We start from the raw sequence: 21544 nt of genomic DNA, 5'->3' as shown, positions 1-21544 counted from the left end.
CACCTCAGCTACACTGTGTACCAACAGGGATATGACAACCAGTTCCCCACCCTAATTCTCGCTGATATTACTAATCCTGCACCACCGCTGCCTGCTCTTTCTGTGTACCCGCTGACATTTTGATTGTACTTAGAGATGGGCCCAATCTACAGAATACTGAACCCGAATGTCAAATGCCCCAAAATTCAGGGGCGTTTGGACCTGGGGTTTTGGTTCAGCCCATCATAAAGAGCCTGGCCATTTGTGAAATTTGGATCATGATTTCAAACAAACCCCAAATGTAAGGTTTTTGTTTCTGGAGCTTTGATGGGGGCCCATCTCTAACTGTACAGTTTCCATTTTTGTAACTGAATATGTACTTTGAAGTGAGAGTTGTGTGTACAACCTGTCATAAAGCGGGGATGCACTCTGCCAAGGATACTGCGTGGATACTGCACGGCAGCAGTAACTTTGATGGAGTCCACTGGGGACAGTTGCTGTGGTGGAGAAACTCTTGCCTTTTCTCAGGAATCAATAAAACAATTTATTTGTTTTTCCTCTGCCCTCTGTAAGCCACATAAAGTATTTCATATTCCTGGATGTTTCTACTCTGAAACCTCAGAAAAAGCAGATGAAAGGCAGAAGGCTCATTAGACAAGGGAAAACAACTCTTCCTCCTAAGGGATGAAATGTAAACTCACTTAAGTAACTAAACAACTAAAACCAGGCTAAATTCAGGCTGTCAAACAGAAGGCTAGTTACGCTCAGCACCATTACATAATTAAGCTCGCTAGAGGATGTTAATTAATGATGAATTACTTAATGATTAGTATCCATGTTTCCAAGAAGCCCTAGTATCTAGGCACTGTTGCAAGAATATAAAACACCAAATCCCACTCTATAAGAAGACAGATCTTGGCCTCTCCTGCCCATCCATAATGCTAATTGCTTGAGAGGAAAGAGAATAATCCAGGTAATTTACTTGCTAGCTCAAGCAGCCACTGCCAATCTGCAGCTTAGTTGTAATGAAAAATCATACAAAAAGAGAGAAGTCTTTCCCTGTGCCAAGAAGGTAGCAAGTTTCAGACTCAACATGATCAACGTATCCTTTAACAGGACTGGTCACCCTGTACGATGCATGCTGGATCGAGATGAGGATATGCTGATTACTGGCGGGAGACACCCCTTTTTGGGATGCTATAAGGTACACAGACATTGTGAAAAAATATACATGTATTATCTAGATAATGTCACGTTAACAAGTGTAACTGAGCAGTTAGGTATTGTAATGAATTAGCTAGTGTGTATGTCACTGACCTGTACTGGATAGAATCAGAGAGGCTCACCTGGGTCATATTCCCTAAACTGCTGACACCTAACTGATATTCTCCTTTAGCTGAAGAAGTGCAAGCCTGAGCTTTTGGAGCAGAAGTATCTAATTTCTGTCTCCACTGCAACTACAGCATGTGGCATATTGACAAATGTAACGCTCTTTAGATGGCCATGAATTTGTTATTGTTCTATGTAAAGTTCTGTTACCTCATGCCTTCTCAAAACCTCATGGAGCTTCTCTTTATATTTGACTTTTCTTTGGGGGAAAAAAAGAAGGTTTGGCCACCATGAATGAACGATACTCACTCAAGAGGTGTTCCTTCTGGGGGAAGGTTGAGGCTCATTGACGGGACCCCTTGTGAGAGAAGCCTCCACTGGTACTGCCCATGATGTAGTTGTTCTGTGACTAAGCAGAAGACATCACCCACCAGGGCTGACAAGCTGCCACCTTTTATCAACATGAGGGCCATTCAGGGTTGGGGGTTTTTTTTGGAACAAAGTTATTTCTATGACATTTTGTCTTCTCTACCTGAGGAGTGATATCTTCTTGTCAAGATGTCAGTAGGAAGGGTTGTATGGACTTAAGCAACTAGTGAGGATAAACCTGAAGGGACTGTTTTTCACAGGTCGGCTTCATGAAGAATGGCAAGATCAATAGTTTGGAGGTGTCCTACTACAGCAACGGGGGCAACTCTGAAGATCTTTCTCTGGCCGTAAGTAGGAAAAAATGTCCTGGCTGTTAACTAGAGAAACTGACCTGACAGAAATGTTGGGAAAGAAGCTTGTCTTGGAGACTGAGGCCTGCCACATTTCATTTCAGAGTTGCATTCAATTTTCAGCTGTCCCCAGCAACACTCACTCATTTTGTTCTCCATTGTAACTGAAGACAGAATGGGCCCATTGTGCCATACCAATAACTGAGCCAGCTCCAACAGAGACTGCCATGGCACATGGTACACAATCCTCACTACATCTGTAAGAATTCAGACTTTGCAAGAGACTTCAGGAAAGTTTACTGTATAAGACAGATGAACACAAATGGTGGCAGTAGATTTGTTGCACAGTGCAATATGGATGCTCTATCATCAGTATAGCAATGTAGTTCTTAAAGTCATAGTTACTAGATAAATGAAATAAATGACCATTGCATGTCTTTATTTGCTATTGATAGTAATACTTAGTGCTTATAGAAAAGGAGTACTTGTGGCACCTTAGAGACTAACCAATTTATTTGAGCATGAGCTTTCGTGAGCTACAGCTCACTTCATCGGATGCATACCGTGGAAACTGCAGCAGACTTTATATACACACAGAGATCATGAAACAATACCTCCTCCCACCCCACTGTCCTGCTGGTAATAGCTTATCTAAAATGATCATCAAGTTGGGCCATTTCCAGCACAAATCCAGGTTTTCTCACCCTCCACCTCCCCACACACAAACTCACTCTCCTGCTGGTAATAGCCCATCCAAAGTGACAACTCTCTACACAATGTGCATGATAATCAAGGTGGGCCATTTCCTGCACAAATCCAGGTTCTCTCACCCCCTCACCCCCCTCCAAAAACCACACACACAAACTCACCATCCTGCTGGTAATAGCTCATCCAAAGTGACCACTCTCCCTATAATGTGCATGATAATCAAGGTGGGCCATTTCCAGCACAAATCCAGGTTTTCTCACCCCCCCACCTCCATACACACGCAAACTCACTCTGCTGCTGGTAATAGCTCATCCAAAGTGACCACTCTCCCTACAATGTGCATGGTAATCAAGGTGGGCCATGTCCAGCACAAATCCAGGCTTTCTCACCCCCCCACCTTTTTTTTTTTCTTTCCCGGACACACACACACACACACACACAAACTCACTCTCCTGCTGGCAATAGCTCATCCAAACTGACCACTCTCCAAGTTTAAATCCAAGTTTAACCAGAACGTCTGGGGGGGGGGGTAGGAAAAAACAAGGGGAAATAGGCTACCTTGCATAATGACTTAGCCACTCCCAGTCTCTATTTAAGCCTAAATTAATAGTATCCAATTTGCAAATGAATTCCAATTCAGCAGTTTCTCGCTGGAGTCTGGATTTGAAGTTTTTTTGTTTTAAGATAGCGACCTTCATGTCTGTGATTGCGTGACTCATGATCTCTGTGTGTATATAAAGTCTGCTGCAGTTTCCACGGTATGCATCTGATGAAGTGAGCTGTAGCTCATGAAAGCTCATGCTCAAATAAATTGGTTAGTCTCTAAGGTGCCACAAGTACTCCTTTTCTTTTTGCAAATACTGACTAACACGGCTGTTACTCTGAAACCTGTCATTAGTGCTTATAGGTGCTTTGTTTTCAAAGCACTCTGCAACCACGGACTAACATTTGGACATGATTTTATCTGTTCAATAATTACAAATAGTTAAACAACATATTGCCAAAAGAGATTCACTCGTTCTATACACTTAGTTTAAACACATTAGATGGTACGAAATGTAAAAATGTACAGTAATGGAGCTTTAGAGCTGCAGTAGCTTTTTGACAGTTTTAAACACAATTTTGGAGATAGGTTCTTAGTGACCTGCATTTTGTATGTGGGACCCATTTTGCCCTGGATTACATCAGAGTTGCTCCCATTATGCTCATCTTGAGCTGGGTGGGCATGCTGTATGGGAGCGCAGAGATTAGCTCATTGCCCATTAAGGGTCTTTTGTGATTAAATTAGGGTGGGATTTTTAAAAGTGCTTAGCATTGGCCTCACGCTGTTCTGGTTGAAGTCAATGGTAGAACTCCCCTGGACTTGAGTGGGAGCTGAGTTGCACCTATGCTGAGAGCTTTTGAAAACCTCACCCTAGTGCTGGCAGTGTGCTTGGTGCTGTACAAAACTAGGAAGGAGGGGAAGGGATCTGATCCTGCAAACACTACTGTGTACAGTCCCATCGACCACCCTTACTCATGTAAAAAGAACAGGAGGACTTGTGGCACTTTAGAGACTAACCAATTTATTTGAGCATAAGCATCTGATGAAGTGAGCTGTAACTCACGAAAACTTATGCTCAAATAAATTGGTTAGTCTCTAAGGTGCCACAAGTCCTCCTGTTCTTTTTGCAGGTACAGACTAACACGGCTGCTACTCTGAAACCTTACTCATGTAGTAATCCTCACTCTCACGGGCCCAGATTCTGCTTCCCTTACTCACACTGAAGCCAGCAAGGCTACTTGCGCGGTAACATACTACTCAACCTGCATAAGGGTGGCAAAGTCAGGCCCACAACTAGTGCCTATTTAAGGGCTGGATTATGGCATTTAGCTGCAGTCCAGAGTAGGGACCAATGTGCAGCAGCACCATCCCAGGAGGAGCTTTCAGAAGGGCTTTGCTTCAGGAGTCACAATGCCTCCTAGAGCTCCGTGGAGCACAGCGTGTGTGTCAATTCTGCGCTGTCCTTTGGGAAGCTGCAGCAAGCTCCTCCTTCTGGGGCCAGCCAACTCCATGTGCCAATGCAGTCCGGGTTGGAGCCTGGCCTTGCTTCCGTCACTGCCTTCCTCTGGGGTGATTTGCATCCCAGGGACTCATACAGAAAGCAGTCCTCCTTTTGTAAATTAGCCCTTGCCACCTTATTGCATCACATCACTGCTTTAGCAAGACGTGTAAAATCTGACATGGGATTTATGTTAATAAGTGATTCTCACCCCCCACACCCTCCTCTGTTTTGTAATTCTTTTTTATCAGGTTATGGACAGAGCTTTGTTTCACATGGATAACTCTTACAACATCCCCAACATCAAAGGCGTGGGTACAGTTTGCAAGACTAACTTGTCCTCCAACACAGCTTTCCGTGGCTTTGGAGGTCCCCAGGGAATGATGGTTGTTGAGTGCTGGATGAGTGACGTTATCCTGACGTGTGGTCTGCCAGCAGAGCAGGTACAAATCAATTGAAACAGTATAGTGCAGCATATTAGCTAAGTCTTGGGAATTTGACGCACAACTACAGCTGGATATTAAGCACAGGAAATCTCCATTTGTTTTTGCCAGTCCTAATCAGGGTCCCAATTCTGTGCCTGTTGAAGTCAATAGGCCAAATTGCGATCTGGATCATTATCTTCTGCCTCCCTGAATTTCTTTTGTCATTTCAGTTGTGTCTCATTCTGTAACATCAGCTTTAAGGCTTGGATTTTCAAAGGGACCTAAGGTAATTAGGTACCCAAATCCCACCAAAAGGAATTTGAGTTTCTATATCCCTTCGTGTGACAGGGTGCTAAGCAGAAAACTGCGTAGCCAACCCTCCGTCACTCCAGCTCCAATTAAAGGAGGTGAATTGGAGCTGGTTAGATCACTTGGCCCTGGATTGGGAAAGCTGGAACAGCTGTTGCCTCACCAGGCTGGGGCTGGATAAAAGCCCCAGGGGAAAGAAGCCAGGGGAGGAGCTGGACAGGCTGTAAGCTACACTAGAGGAAAGGCAGTGAGGGGAAGCAGACAGAGATAGCTTGGCCCCTCTCTCCTGCTGGTGAACTGTAAGAAGGGGACTATGTGTATGATGGAAAAGTGGTGGGAACACAACCTGTAAATAAAAGCACCAGGTGAGCATTGCACCAATGTCTCTGTTTGACTTTCTCAGCCCAGTGGGGGAAGGAGCCCCGTTACACTTAGACTTTCTTGAAAATCCCACTCTAAATTCTTGTCACAAGGTTTTCTTATGACTAGTCATGGACTTTCAACATATTGTTCAGTGGAGCCAGAAAAGGAGGAGGAACAACTAAAGTCCAATTTGTTCTTGATATTGTTCAATTAAAAACTCTTGTACTAAAACACTGATTTCATTATTCTTAATAAGCCCTATCAATGTTTCCTTCTTTGGGAAGGTGCGAAAGCTGAATCTTTACAATGAAGGAGACCTGACCCATTTTAACCAAAAGCTTGAAGAGTTCACTTTGCGGAGATGCTGGGAAGAGTGTCTAGTGAACTCTAAGTATGAGGCCAGAAGGAAACTCATTGATGAATTCAATAGGTAGGTGTTTAACTCTTTGCCGGGATACCAGGCAGTAAAGTCCAATTGGTAACCTGGGTGATTTAGAGTCAAATTCGTGTAAAGATGTGGCTTTTTTTTCCTTTTCTTTTCTTGAAGTCTCTTCAGTCCCATTGTGGGAAGGACTCTTAGTACTATAGTGGTCAAGGTCATCCTATTGACTTGCACCAGGGATTAATTTGGCCTAATGCTTTACACTTTTGTAGGGGTAAGGAGGTAGAGGAGGGGTATATCAGACCTATACTTTGCATAGTATTTCAGCTGCACATGAAAGCAATTTTTTGCTGGGTTTCATGCTGCCTTTTTGCCTTCTTTATTTGGCTTATTCATCGCCAAATGCTCATCAAAGCAGACAATCATTTCTTTGGTGTTGTTTGGCTCTCTCTCTCTGGCCTGATCTGGTAAGGACATCCCTCATGATTAGGAAGGCGAAGGCGATAGTGGGGGTGGGAGCTAGGATGGTGAAACTCACTTCAGTAGCTTCCATCAGATCTTCCTTTACATCTGCTCTTTCTGTATTTTCTTTCCCCCGCCCCCAAAATCTTTTCCTTTAAGGATCCAAAAGGGTGTAATGGGTGGAATAGCCCATCCCCTTATTATTTTGTCCATCCATTAGGCCTAATATCTGACACACCAATTTTGGTTCATTAACTTGTAGCTCCACATCATTTGTTTTTTAACAAGCATAATTTCAACAGCCCTTGGATTATATCAATGTGGCTTTTTGTTTGGACTGATTTAGTCTCTGTCTGGTTCTTTTGCATCTGTTTGTAACATTCCTTCTTGAAAATAACTTGACCTACTTTCCATGGTAAATTTATAAGCAAGCTAAAGTTCTAGACCAATTGTCATGGCAGACCTTGAGAGTCATCTAGCCTATCCCCCTGCACTGAGGCTGGATTAAGTATATGTAGGGTATCTCTGACAGATGTTTGTCTAACCTGTTCTTAAAAACCTCCCATGACGGGGATTTCACAACCTCCCTAGGTAACCTATTCCAGTACCTAACTATCCTTAGAGTTAGAAAGCTTTTCCTAATATCTAAACCAATGGTTCTCAATCTTAGTTGATCAGCTCCCCCTGTCTTTGTGTCTGTAGTCATTTATGTGCCCTGCCCCCGCCAAGGACATATACAGCTACCCAGCTCTAAAGGCAGAGTGGAGAGCAGGGGCTGCTGGCTGGGTAATCAGCTCTGACGGCTGCTCCATGCCTGCAGCGGTGTAGAAGTAAGGGTGGCAATATAGATCTGTCAATATCCCTTTCACAGCAGACTTAGAAGTAAGGGTGCAGAAGTAAGGGAAGCAATGTGAAAAGTGATATTTGTCATCACTTTTCATAGCAGACTTAGCACCCCATCGCCACCCTTACTTCAGCACTGCTGCTGCAACCCTGGGGCTGACAGCCAGAGCCCTGCTGCCTCCTAGTGTGGGAAGGGGAGGGGAAAGAGAGCCTGATCCTAAGCCTGGACTGCCTCTTGGTGTGGGATTGGGGGTGTGGGAAGGAGAGCTCAAGCCCGGGTGGGGGAGCTCCGTCTGTCCCCTTTATCCCCACCTCCCGGGTGTGCACGGCCCTTCAGCATGAGTTCCAGCCACCCAGGGCTGACAGCTAGACCTCTGCTTTGTTTAAACAAACACACAGCTTGTGCCTCCCTTGACACATTCCTGTGCCTCCCTTGGGAGACCCGCCCCATAGTTTGAGAACTGCTGATCTAAACTAAATCTCCCTCACTGCAAATTAAGCAGATTGCTTTTTGTCCTGCCTTGGTGAACATGAAGAACAGTTGGTCATTGTTCTCTTTATAAACTGCCTTTTACATATTTGAAGACAGTTATGAGGTCCCCCCTCAGCCTTCTCATCTTTAAGCTAAACATGCCCAATTTTTTCAGCCTTTCCTCACACGTCACGTTTTTGAAATCTCTTAATATTTTTGTAGCTGTCCTCTGAACTCTCTCCAATTTGCCGACATCTTTCTTAGTGTGGTGTCCCAAACTGGACATAATACTCTAGGATGAGGCCTCACCAGTGCTGCCTAAAATGGGACAATAAGCTCCTGTGACTTAAGTACGGTTTACGTTGCCAACTTCCGAATTGCACAAACCCGAACACCCTGCCCCTTCTCAGAGGCCCTGCCCTGTCCCTTCTCAGAGGCTGCACCCCCATTCACTCCATTTCACCCCTCCTGCTGTCACTCGCTTTCCCCCACCCTCACTCACTTTCACTGGGCTGGGGCAGGGAGTTGGGGTGCAGGACGGGGTGAGGGCTCTGTCTGGGGGTGTGGGCTCTGGGGTAGGGCCATGGATTAGGGGGCTCAGGGCTGGGGAAGGGGGTTGGGATGTGCGAGGGAGTTAGGGCACAGGAGGGGATGCAGGGCTGGGGCAGGGGCTTGGGGTGCGGGAGGGGGATCGGGGCGCAGGCTCCAGCCAGGTGGTGCTTACCTCAGGCAGCTCCCAGTCAGTGGTGCAGCAGAGCTAAGGCGGCTCCCTGCCTGCTCTGGCTCCACACGCGCCCACAAGTGCCACCCCTGCAGCTCCCATTGGCCGTGGTTCCTGGCCAGTAGGAGCTGTGGAGCTGGCACCGGGGGTGGGGGCAGCGCGCGGAGCTTCCCTGATCACCCCTCCGCCTAGGGGCCTCAGAGATATGCCAGCCACTTCTGGGAGCTGTGCAGAACCAGGGCAGGCAGGGAGCCTGCCTTAGCCCTCCTGCATCGCTGACCAGACATTTAATGGGCTGGTCAGCGGTGCTGACTGGAGCCACCAGGATCCTTTTTCGACTGGGTGTTCTGGTCCAAAACCGGATGCCAAGCAACCTTATGTATGACAGTCCTGTTAATGCATCCCAGAATATCAGCCTTTTCCCCAATTGCACCACAATGTTGACTCATATTAAATTTGTGATCCACTGTAACCCCCAGAGCCTTTTCAGCAATACTATTGCCACACCAATTATTTCCCATTTTGTAGTTGTGTTTGATTTTTTTCCTTCCTAAGTGTAATAGTTTGCACTTGTCTTTACTGAATTAGAGGAAAGCACAGTGTCCTATTTAGGATGAATGCCTGACTGAGAGCTGAAGGAGTACTAACGGTGCTTTGTTCTTCCAGACAGAATCGCTGGAAGAAGAGGGGGATAGCCATTATTCCTACAAAGTTTGGGATCAGCTTCACTCTTTCCTTTTTGAATCAGGTCTGCAAGTCTCATTAATCTTTGCGGGAGATTAACTAGATGTTATGCTCACCAGTCCAGGTTCTCCTTGTGTATCAAAATGGTTTAGTCCTTCTCTGAAAGTCCCCAGTGGAGAAATGACATGCATCTTTCAAAACCAATGCAGACATTATATGCCACAGTTACTGGTTTACATATATCGAGAAGACCCCATGACACAGCCCAGTTTCATGCCCCTCCACCCCCAATCTCCTCAAAAATAATAGCAGTATGAAGTATGCTGGCTTTGTTGAAATTCAGTAATCATTATTGTCCATACATATCTTGGGCTAGTTGGGTTTTGGGTGACATTGTTAGGTTTGGATGAGAGAATGCTCCTCTGTTTCACAAGCAACTAACAGCAGGTTCAGATTGGCTTATCCAGCTCCTATAGCTGAAAACTGTGGCTGTTTTTTTTATTCTGTAATTTGAGCCTAGTTATACCGATGATCATGGACCAAATTCATTATGAGCGTGAATACTGTTGGCCTCAGAGAGTTATACAAAGAGGAGCATGATCCCCTGAGTTTGTCTCTGATAGCTTCTATACCAGATTTGCCTCTTTAGGCTAGTCCCAAAGTCTGCTTTTATTTGTGTGCCCTGGAACTGAAATCTGCCAGGTAATTTACTCGCTTAATTGGTGACCCTCTATCTTTTTAATAATCCCTGTTGTAGGCTGGGGCTCTGGTACATGTGTATACAGATGGTTCAGTGCTGCTTACACATGGTGGGACTGAGATGGGTCAAGGACTTCACACCAAGATGATCCAGGTAATGATGAGTTTAGACACATCAGCATGAGACCTTTTTTAAAATAAATTCCAATCTCACTTCCCTAATATTCTTTTCAACAGGCAGTAAGGGAGCTGCTGTAATGGCTCGTAGGTTTATATAGGGTCCTAAATTCTAATAATCACCCTCATTGCATCAGCACCAGTGCTAGATTTCTAAAATGATGGTGTAATAGGAAGTGAAGATTATAATCTGCATTATCTATACACACTGGTGTACACTAATATGTTCAGTTTAATGTAGCCGTGCAGACTATGCACTATTAATAAGGTTGTACTCTTTATTGCGAGAAGAAGCTACATTTTTTCTTTCTGATCCTATAAAACTGTAATTTTCACATTATATTTAAACTAATATTTCTCTTTGTTTTTTGTATTTGACATATCTTGTTAAAACTTTTAATAAAGATAGATGTTGATTTCACGGCAATGTGAATTTGGAGGAATTCCACGGATGTTGATGGAGTTACTCTCGATTTACACTGGGATAAGCAAGATCAGAATCTGGCTTAATTTTTTTTAAAAGGCTTTGCTAGAGATGCGAGAATCTGAAACCCATAATTCCGAACATTTTAGAACTTAATGGGTTCTAGAATTCTGTGGGTGAAATCCTCTCTCCATTGAAGTCAATGGCAAAACTTTCACTGACTTCAATGGAGCCAAGATTTCACCCTAAGACTCGTAGAACATGTTAAGGTTTTATTTCATGTCCAACAGAGAGATGTTTAGAAACTTTTTACCCCAAACTTCCGGGCTCTTCCATCCCTCCTTCTCACCAGGATTTCCCATAACCTAGTCTGTGATGCTATATGACATATATAAAGCCAGTTATCTGGAAGTCATTGTGACCTGTTTATGCAGGTCAGTACTGCAGCAAGCATCATCTTCTGATAACTAGAAGCTTTTGCACAATGGCTCATTTAAACAGTTAGAGTGACAAGTAGATTGTAATGTTTTTGAGTTTGAAATTTGCAGTGCCATTGGAAAATTGCAGTAAGAGCTTAGGAGTGCCCATACCCAAGATGGACTTAAATTCTGGAAGGTTACAGAAACAATAACTGCAATAAATGTTATAGCAATTAAAGGGCACTTGCTGCATATATTGTTCCATATTTTATATGTACAAGTAGCATATGCCCCGATTGTTTGGAGGCATTTAAAGCTAGATGTGACACAACTTCTTACATTGGCAAGAAGATGGATTGTGTGATGTACTGGAACTTTTTCCTCTCTATCTTCTACAGTTGTTGAATCTTGGGCTGGCAAAAAAAAAAAAAAAGTCTGAATAATGAAATGGTTGTAAGGACATTTGACAAACACACAAGTTCTCATGCTTGACCATGACAAACCTAGAGCTAACTCTAACACCAAATAACCCAAAGAGGTGAAACTTGGGATGGGAGAGAAGAGAAGGTTGCAGCATGGATATTGTGGATAGGGAATGGCATGCCTCACAAATATGTACACCAAACAGTCATTTTTTTGTTGCTCTGCAGGTTGCCAGCAGAACTCTGGGAATCCCCACCACCAGCATTCACCTCAGTGAGACCAGCACTAATACGGTCCCAAATACCTCTGCAACAGCTGCTTCTGTCAGCACAGACCTTAATGGGATGGCTGTCCTTGTAAGGCAATTGCATAACTCAAACCTCTATCTGATAGTCTAGGGCTCCAGAACAGAAAAACATGCTGTCTACATGTTTCTTTAAAAAGATATGGGATGCCCAGTGTCCTTGAAAAGGAAATAATAAGCACGTGATACCTCATACTTCCTTGTGATGGCCACAATTATTAGGATGCCACAGCTAATGAATGACCATATTTATTTCAAGGTTTTTATGAAACTCTCATGTTCAGTCCATTGCCAATTAGTAAATTGAAGAAAGGCAGCCATTTAAATTAATAGCTTCCTAGTAATGTCTGTTGTATTAACCGCAAGCATGGTACACTGTTAAGTATAATATGTAGATGGGTTGGGGACTACATGGAATTGGCATCAAATCTACAGGCATGCTGCACAGGACAGGGAATTGCACGAAGGCATGGTGAATTATTTTCATGTTGCTACAAGCTCGCCTTGCTAGATATTTTCAGGTGGCCTGGAAGGGGTTAAAATAGGCAAAGTTTTCTTTATAAACTAGAATCCATCCAATATTGTGTGTCATGACTCACAAGACCCTATACCAGGAGTGGACTTAGCCATTTTGCCTGCCAGGATGGAAAACATTTTTGGCACCCCTGCCCACAGTGGCTGAGCCAAAAAACAAAACAAAAGCACCACCACAGCCAACCAATCGCAGCTGAGCCAAAATGGTAGGCCACTGCAGTACAGTGCCCCCTGCAAGTCTGTGCTCCGGGCGGCCACCCTGCTTTCCCACACTTAGAACTGGCTTGGCTATGAGCCATCACTGGGATCTCCCTTTACCAATCAGCTTTAGAATCCTTTTATTTCCCAATCAAACTACGCCTTTATGATCAGCTCTCCCAATTACTGAACCTTGTCCATTTAATGATATGTCAGTGTCCTAAGGACAACATTGATTTAGGCAGAGGGTAACTGTGAATGATTGTGTAATAAACTCATATTTTCAAGGCCTACTTCAAGTTTTTCAAGTGCTCTTTATTTTGTTTTGTTTTTTAGAGAGCGTGTGAGACTATTTTAGAAAGGCTAAAGCCATTCAAACATTCAAACCCCAAAGGATCCTGGAAGGACTGGGTAAGTTGTTTATACACCTCTACCCTGATATAATGCAACCCGAAATAACGCGGTAAAGCAGTGCTCTGAAGGGCGGGGCTGTGCACTCCGGCAGATCAGTGTGTCTGGGTCTGACACGCTGCTCTGAGTGGCCTGTTAAGGGTGCCAGGCCAGGGCCAAGGGGTTGGATAAGGGCAGAGGGTCTTGGGGGGTGGTCAGGGGACAGGGAGCAGCGGGGTTTGGATGGTTCGGAGGTTCTAGGGGTGGGGAATGGGGGCATTGGATAGGGCGTGGGAGTCCCGGGGGGCCTGTCAGGGGATGGGGATGTGGATGGGATCGGGTCAGTCAGGGGACAAGGAGCAGGGGGGTTGGGTAGGGGGTGGAGTCCTAGGGGTGATGAGGGATGGGGGGGGTCTCTTGAGGGGGCGGTAAGAGGACAAGGAGCAGGGGGCTTAGATAGGGGGTGGGGTCTTGGGAGGGGTGGTTAGGGGCAGGGGGGTCTCTGGAGGGGGTAGTCAGGGGACAAGAAGCGGAAGGGTTGGATGGGTCGGGGGTTCTGAGGGGTCAGTTATTAGAGGGCAGGAAGTAACTATTCATAACGGAAATGCTCAAGGCCAAAGCAAGTTTGATATAACGCGGTTTCACCTATAATGCGGTTAGAATTTTTTGGCTCCCGAGGACCGCGTTATATTGGGGTAGAGGTGTACCTGGTACAGGTTAGATGTGGGCTGTTCAGAGAATTATTTTGTTGGTAAATCAAACATGTAGACAAATCCGCTATCCCTGCTCATCCTGTAGGAAAGGTTCCAGGAGGCTCTGGGATAGACAGTGCAGCAACTTAGCTTGGGAGGAAAAGGATACTGGAGAGGGGTGAACTCAAAAGGGGGTGACATCTAGCTTCCACTTGTGGTTTTACAAGGGAGATTTCCCCTCACAGGAACCTGCTTATAACTAATTTGGGCATACTGAAGTCTAATCTCTAATGAAGTTAAGAGAAAAATCCCAAATGGTTCCATTGTATCTCAATGGTCAGATTGCAATCCTGATGAGAATGAAATCTCTGCTCACAGAAAAGTGTTTCTGTGGAAAAAGAGAAGACTTCTTTGTAAAACTTCCAGGACACTTTTCAACCATCCTCAGTGGGGACAAGAGTTCCCTTACTCCAACATCTGAAGAGTGGGCACACCTTGCATTGTATTCATAGATTCATAGATATTTAGGTCAGAAGGGACCATTATGATCATCTAGTCTGACCTCCTGCACAATGCAGGCCACAGAATTTCACCCACCACTCCTAAAAAAGACCTCACACCTATTGTATTGTCAAGGACTACTCAAATTGAAATACCTCTGTGTGTTAATCTCCCAGCCAGATTCCAAGTTCCAAGACTCCTGTGCTTGAGGTTATTTTTACTATGGTGCAGACCTTTCAAGGAAGATGAGAAAATCAAGAAATTGCAAGATGTTTGGCTCCCAAAAAATCAGTTATTCACTCCGCTCTACTGTGAATGTCATCCTCTATTGAGTATGTGGCCATGGGCTTCCTCAGGATGCATTCTCAGAAGGTTATTGAACAAAAATTAGTTTAATAATACTAACTTTTAAAAAACCTGCTTATTTTATCAGGTGGGAGCAGCCTACATTAACTGTGTTAGTCTGTCAGCCACAGGATTTTATAGGTGAGTATTAAAGCTGGGGTAGTGCAGTAATATTTTTGCCTAGTTACATAGTCTATGTGCAGGAGCATTCCATGGTGATTACTGGGTGAATAATTACTCTCCTCTCAGGCCACGAAGCTGTTCTGCAGCTATTATGGCTGGTGAAGGCTGCAGTAGCCATCTCAGCAGCTGCATGCCCTGGCCTACATGGCGAAAGTCAGCTGAGGGATGCTTGCAGCAGCCCATCCATCAGCCACACCTCTACTCTCAAACATGCTCCTGAGCTAGGGAAGATGAGTCATTGGTGGAGCACAGCTCTGAGACAAGTGTGGGGCCACATTCAGATCTCATTTTCACTATTATAAACCTGGAGTAACTCTGACTTCAGTGGAGTTAGTTCAGATTTAAAGAGATGTAAGTGAATCTGACCCAGGGGTCTGCGTGGCACTTGGCTCCCAGCTTTCTGCCTTTCCTTAAGATTAGAACTGCCTGATTTGTCACTGCCTTTTAGGTTTTCCATCCCCAGTGGAGAAGGGATCACGATTTGCCCCTTAGGAAAACCTCCAAAGGGATCATCGTTGCTTTCAGAATGGTATTAGAGGCAGTCAATTAAATAAAGCCACATTCTGGCCTCCAGTACATGAGCTGATTCCATTGTTTTCAATTTCATTCTCACGCTTCTTTTTTGTGCTGGTTCTTGTGAAGCTCTAAAATGAAACATTTCTCCCATCAATCAGCCTTACTGTCAGAGGCAAACCCAACGCCATCATTATAAAAGGCATAGGACTCATCACAAAACATTAAACTGGATATTGAGAATAGATACTATGGGACTGGAATTCATGATGTGAGCCAGTTTCTACCGCATCTTTGAAATGCATTTGTCTCTGAGCCAAGTGGCTTCGTTGGTGTTTAACAAAACACCAGTATTTACATAAACAGTCTCAGCTGCGTAACACAGGATTTGCTGTGAACTACTTCAAAAAAATGAATCGCTCCATAACTCAGTCTTACTCTCTGGCTCCATTTCACGTCAGCACAGAATTTAACTAGTTCTGGGATATGCACAATTTTATGCCTTGCATAAAGTATTTAATATTGGACTCCTGGGATTGGGACTGTATATGGGCATTATAAATGTTTATGTTCCAGAGAAACAAGTGATAGATTAGTTAAGATGGATAAAAATTCTTCAAGGAGTCTTACTACGTTTATCAAGTGCAAGATAGCCTTGGATTTCTTTATTTTTTTACTTTCTGCGTATCTAGTCTACACAGAGGAAAAATGGGTGAAGTATAAGAAAATCTTATGAATGCAATCAGACGTTTTGTTTTCTTTCTGTTAAGAATTCCTGACCTTTCGTATGACTATGAGAAAAATGAAGGAAATCCTTTCAACTACTTCTCTTATGGGGTTGCTTGCTCTGAGGTTGAGATAGACTGCCTGACAGGTGACCATAAGGTGAGTGGGGTAGATGATTAAAAAACCCTCTGTAGTTAAGGTGAAGAAAGCATTGTCTAGTGGTTAGATCAAAGACTGGGAGTTAATCTCTTTCCAGCTATGCCATTGACTCACTGTGGCCCAGAGCAAATTTCTTAGCTTTTCTGTTCCTTAATGTAACCATATGTAAAGCTGGTATAATATATTAATAATTATGTACCTCACAAGTGTATTATGAGCCTTGCAAAACCATTTGAGGTTGTTAAATCAAAGGTGCCAGCACTATGTAAGCACAAAGCAGCAGTAAAAGATTAGAGAATTGACAGGTTTCAGAGTAACAGCCGATGAAGTGAGCTGTAGCTCACGAAAGCTCATGCTCAAATAAATTGGTTAGAGAATTGAGTTACTCATTAAAAGTAGGGCTGGGAAATTTTTATTAAAAAATGCTTGCCTGGACATGACATTGATTTCATTTGTTATGTTCTGATAAAAAGCACAGATCACCGGCAACCTGGATAATGGGTCGAACAGATCTCTGAGAAAAATTGATTGCCTTCATTTGAGTTACCCCAGGGCTGAATTTGGTTTCAGGCTCAATATTAAGTTTAAAGACAACAATCAGCTTTGTTTAATATATGACCCATGGGGAGTGAGAAGTCTTTAGATACCATACATATATATGTGTGAAAACAGGAATGCTGGCCAAAATGTGGATAGTATTGGATATATTAACTAAGAAGTATAAAGTCACAGTGGCCCAATTTCAGTTATTCTCTGTGCTTATTTATTCTTTACTTCTGGTAACTTTCAGAACCTTCGCACAGACATAGTAATGGATGTTGGCACCAGCCTGAACCCAGCCATAGATATAGGACAGGTAAGCATTACTATCACCAATTCAACCACATTTTGTTTGGTCAGGAAATTATGCTGCTGTGGGCCACTTTAGACCACCTCTCCTTTTCTTCTCTATGGGCTGTATCTTTGCAAATATAGCACTGCAGTTCTTAAACAGAGAAGCATATTGGGCTGGCTGATGAGAAATAACCGAATAGACACAGGGTTGGGCGCAGGGAAATATCCTCTTGTTTGGTATTGTTTATTAAGGCTCCTATGTGGCCTTCAGTTATCACCACACTGATGTTTTTTCTGTACCTCAGCCCAAGTAAGGAATGAATTCAGAGAAAGCAAGCATACTGAGTTTGGGAGGAGAGAAGATTTGCACTGCTTTAAGATTGGATCCTCATCTGGCATGTTTTGTGTCTGTAATGTATGATGGCTGATTTAAGCCCCAATGCTGCAGCTTTTACCCCAGTGTGTAGTCCAGTCAAGGTTAATGGGAGTGTTTTGTGTGAGTAAAGAGTACTTACATTGGTAAGGATTGCAGGATGAGTGCCCAAGGTGCTCAGGTACCCAAGTGGTGCTGGGAGATGATGTATTAAAACCTACATTAATAGTTTAGCTTGTGAGCTCCCTGGGCAGGGACCGTATTTTCCTCTGTCTTTTGTACAGGAACAAACACACAGTAACACTTTTCAGTAACTAGCAGTAATGAGTAAGGCTATGATTTTATCATGGAGTTTGTGGAAGTCATGAAATCTGGGACTTCCGAAGACCTCCATGAATTCAGCCCGCAGGTGGCTGGGAGCTGCAGAGTCCCATCACTGCCCAGGGTGGCCAGGAGCTGCAGGGTATCCCCGCCACCCAAGGCAGTGGAGCCCCCTAGCTCCGAGGTGGTGTGGGTACCCTGCAGCTCCCAGCTGCCATGGGCAGTGGCATACTCTGCAGCTGCCGGTCCCGGCAGGGGACCCCCAGAGCTCCCAGGTGCTGGGGGACCCTGGAGCTCCTGGCCCCCATGGGTAGCAGGGGGCACCATGCAGCTCCTGGCTGTTGCAGGAGGCGGGGGACCCCCAGAGCTCCTTGCTGCCACAGGTGCTGGGGGCTCCAAGCAGCTGTGGGTGAGAGGGACCGCGCAGCTCCCAGCCTCTGGTGGTGGGGGGTCCTCTCAGCTCAGAACTGTGCCGGAGAGGGGAACCCTAGCTCACCAAGCTTTCAGAGCTCTCAGCCAGGCCCCTGCTGCTGTCTAGCAGCTCCTCATTTTGTGATGAATATTTTTAGTAAAAGTCAGAGAAGGCTTCCATGAATTTTTCTTTATTTCCCGTGACCTGTCCGTCTTTTACTACTACTTATTCTGGAGGCTGAATGACTGGAAGTTTGCTGCGGGGGCCTGGCTGAGAGCTCTGGGAGCTTGGTGAGCTAGGGTTTCCCTCTCCCCCACGGTTCTGAGCTGAGAGGTACCCCCACCACCAGAGGCCGGGAGCTGCGGAAGTTTGCACACACTGCACTACTGAATGCAGTGGTATTCTCCCAGTAATAGTGGACTGGGATAGAGTGAAACTCCATTTATGATGAAGTTGGATGAAAGTCTCAAGTGATCCCAGTGCATCACGAGGTACAGGTTGCTATCCCGGTTAGAAAGAAATCTCTACTTAGAGTGAAGTCTGTTTGTGGAACAAAAATCCCAGTGGGGAAAATCCTGCTTACTGTCTCCACAGTCATCCTGGGCCCTGAATGCATAAGAAGGGGGCAGGATAACTGAAGCCTGCTCCAAGGGGCCTCCTTCAGTACTGCCACACAAGGAGGATTTGGGGGTAGCACAGGCTAGGGGACAGGTGATAGATGGCCAGGGGACATGGCTGATCGATCCACAAATATATGCAGCCTTTGGGAAGAAGGGAGCACAAGACATGCAGGGATTATTACACCCCTGCATCAAATCTCCATGTACTGGTATTTGGGGTTGGCACAGAGAGTGGGAATTGCCCCTAAAAGACAGTTCTAGTGTATTTACAAGCAGCTCTTTTTTCTCCTCTTCTGACCTTTTTCTTTGGAATGAGTTGTGAATTTATGATTACCCTTTTGCATTCAGAGCCTGTTCTTCTAGAATGACAGGTTTCAGAGTAGCAGCCGTGTTAGTCTGTATCCGCAAAAAGAAAAGGAGTACTTGTGGCACCTTAAAGACTAACCAATTTATTTGAGCATAAGCTTTCGTGAGCTACAGCTCACTTCACCGGATGCATGCAGTGGATGCATCTGATGAAGTGAGCTGTAGCTCACGAAAGCTTATGCTCAAATAAATTTGTTAGTTTCTAAGGTGCCACAAGTCCTCCTTTTCCTTTTGTTCTTCTAGGGTATTTGCTATCTCATCTCTCTATTCTCTGGACAAATTTTTCCAAAAGTACCTAAGTCCCATTGACTTTCAATGAGACTTAGATGCTTGTGAAAAATTTGCCCTCTAGCGACCCAATCTACTATCGTTTATTCTACAGCTCCCATCATTATAGTGTCTAAGCAATGGCTGAGTATCTTTCAGCCTACCTGATTGCTACTGTGTGCAAACCACCACAGAGTTACCCAGAGAAATGGGCAAATATGTACAAGTATCTCTGCTTGTGCTGATGATGCAGGAATATGCAGTGTGTAGCAAGTGGTAGGTTTTATTTTGAAATACATAAAATGAGTAAAACTTGTTTTCAGAGAAATCTTTTGTCACCTTCAGCTTCTCAGATGGCTTTGTTTGCACTAAATCTTTGAATTACCATTGGATTCACTAAACGGCTAAAGGCCTGCAATAACAGCTTTTAGGAAGAAATCGCTAGCTTGCCATTTATGGGTCTTGATTTTTATTTACTGCATAAGAAACATGGTATCTTACATTTACTGCATATAGTATTTTTTATCAAAAAAGATTCCAAATCACTTTACATATATCAGTTTGTGATATAGAGGAATTGCTCCACCCACCACTGAAATGCAGCCACTTCTTGGGTGGGGCACAGCCACAGTACACAGCAAATATAGGGCAGGGACAGAAGGAGAACACCATATCCAATTAAAAATGCAAGTGGAATGTAAGGACACAGAATGTAATTATCCATGTGGGAATTTGGCCAGGACCGTGCCATTTGGAATGGTCATTGCTTTTTTGTGTGAAGGAGCACAAAGAAGAATGTGACCTAGTCTTTCTTTCTTCTGTAGATAGAGGGAGGATTTATCCAAGGCCTTGGGCTCTTTACCCTGGAGGAGTTGCGGTATTCCCCTGAAGGAGACTTGTATACCCGAGGGCCTGGAATGTACAAGATCCCAGCGTTTGGAGACATCCCAACAGAATTCTATGTCTCTCTTCTCCGGGACTGTCCAAACAGCAAAGCGATTTATTCATCCAAGGTATCCTCCTGGCATCCACATGCCGTCTACTAATCCTTATTTCCGCGGAAGCTGTATTTGATAAGTGTTGTGCAAAGAGACCACATTTACAGTAATGAGGAGGTTAATGGTGTATCTGGCTTTGAAGAGATCAGAGCATTTTGATTAGCTGTTCGTTTTATAATCAGTTTGTTAGCATTCCTTCTACCAGTAATCGTTAATATGAATGATAATACCCATATTAAAAGATTTAATGGTGAAATGGCTAATACATTATCACCGCTGCCCTGTACTGGAGAGAGTCTGAACTGCTCACCTGTGTCCTAAACCCTATACTGTTAACACTAATAATGATTCTTCTTTAGCTCAAGTAGCCTGTGCTTTCAGAGCAGGTTTTCTGAATTCTATGCCTCCTGTTACTCTGAAAGCTCTGAGCAATTGTGGTATGCAGCACAGAAACCACTGTGAAGCTACAGATTTACAAAAGAGTTACTCCCACAGATTTGTTGTAATTCCATTATCTTTTTCCCCATTGGTTGCAGAGTGCTGTTTTTCCTTTGGGGTTGCAGGGTCCCTCACCATAAGGGGTTAATAATGTACTGTGAATGTTTTTCAGCTGTTGCCATTGCAGATCGTCTCTGTTCTCTTTAGCTGGTCATATTGCTAGGACTGAGCAGTATGCAGCTTGACATATGACCCTAGCACAGGCTCAAAGAGTGTCCAGTTTACTTTCAGTTCAAGGGGGCACAAAAAGAGACCTCAGAACATCATCTAAATATTTGTTTTTACGTTGTCTGTCTCCCAATTCATCTCCTTTTCCCTGACCCCAGGAAAATGTGTTTGCAAATCAGTAAGGCTATATTAATCATGATCATGTACTCATGCTGTTAGCAGGAAAGAAGGTCGAAACCTACAAAAGAAGGAAGTCAAGAGTAAGATGAACAGCTAATGACCTCTGCTAGCTTCTGCTCCTCCTCTCCCTCCAATGGTCCCCCAATCCAGACTAGGAGGAGTCTGTTTGGGGTCAGTCTGATTCTCTCTTGTGTTCTATCTGTCCAGGCTGTGGGTGAGCCTCCCCTGTTCCTGTCTGCCTCTGTGTTTTATGCCATTAAAGATGCCATCTTCGCTGCAAGGGCAGAATCTGGCCTGAAAGGGCCATTCAGACTAGACAGCCCTGCCACCCCGGAGAGGATCCGCAATGCCTGCATCGACATGTTCACCAAATTGGTACAGT

General features: G+C 44.4%; 1 protein-coding gene across 4 annotated transcripts in view; it reads left to right on the top strand.

Annotated features, from left to right (window-relative positions):
* XDH (xanthine dehydrogenase) overlaps positions 1-21544 on the top strand; it is a 77408-nt gene that overhangs the window by 49689 nt on the left and 6175 nt on the right. For 3 of the 4 annotated variants that reach the window (XM_073338670.2, XM_073338672.2, XM_073338674.2), the window contains 13 exons: positions 1096-1183; positions 1938-2024; positions 5029-5220; positions 6159-6304; positions 9421-9502; positions 10196-10291; positions 11808-11936; positions 12953-13027; positions 14633-14685; positions 16011-16125; positions 16916-16981; positions 20143-20331; positions 21370-21537. In XM_073338670.2, coding sequence (XP_073194771.2) covers positions 1096-1183; positions 1938-2024; positions 5029-5220; positions 6159-6304; positions 9421-9502; positions 10196-10291; positions 11808-11936; positions 12953-13027; positions 14633-14685; positions 16011-16125; positions 16916-16981; positions 20143-20331; positions 21370-21537 — 1486 coding nt within the window. The remainder of the gene's footprint in view (positions 1-1095; positions 1184-1937; positions 2025-5028; positions 5221-6158; positions 6305-9420; positions 9503-10195; positions 10292-11807; positions 11937-12952; positions 13028-14632; positions 14686-16010; positions 16126-16915; positions 16982-20142; positions 20332-21369; positions 21538-21544) is intronic. The other variant, XM_073338673.2, reaches the window with a different exon arrangement.

The sequence above is a fragment of the Lepidochelys kempii genome, chromosome 3 (genome assembly GCF_965140285.1).
Source record: "Lepidochelys kempii isolate rLepKem1 chromosome 3, rLepKem1.hap1, whole genome shotgun sequence".
In the NCBI taxonomy this organism is placed as follows: Eukaryota; Metazoa; Chordata; order Testudines; family Cheloniidae; genus Lepidochelys; species Lepidochelys kempii.
This window is presented reverse-complemented; position numbering and strand designations above follow the sequence as displayed.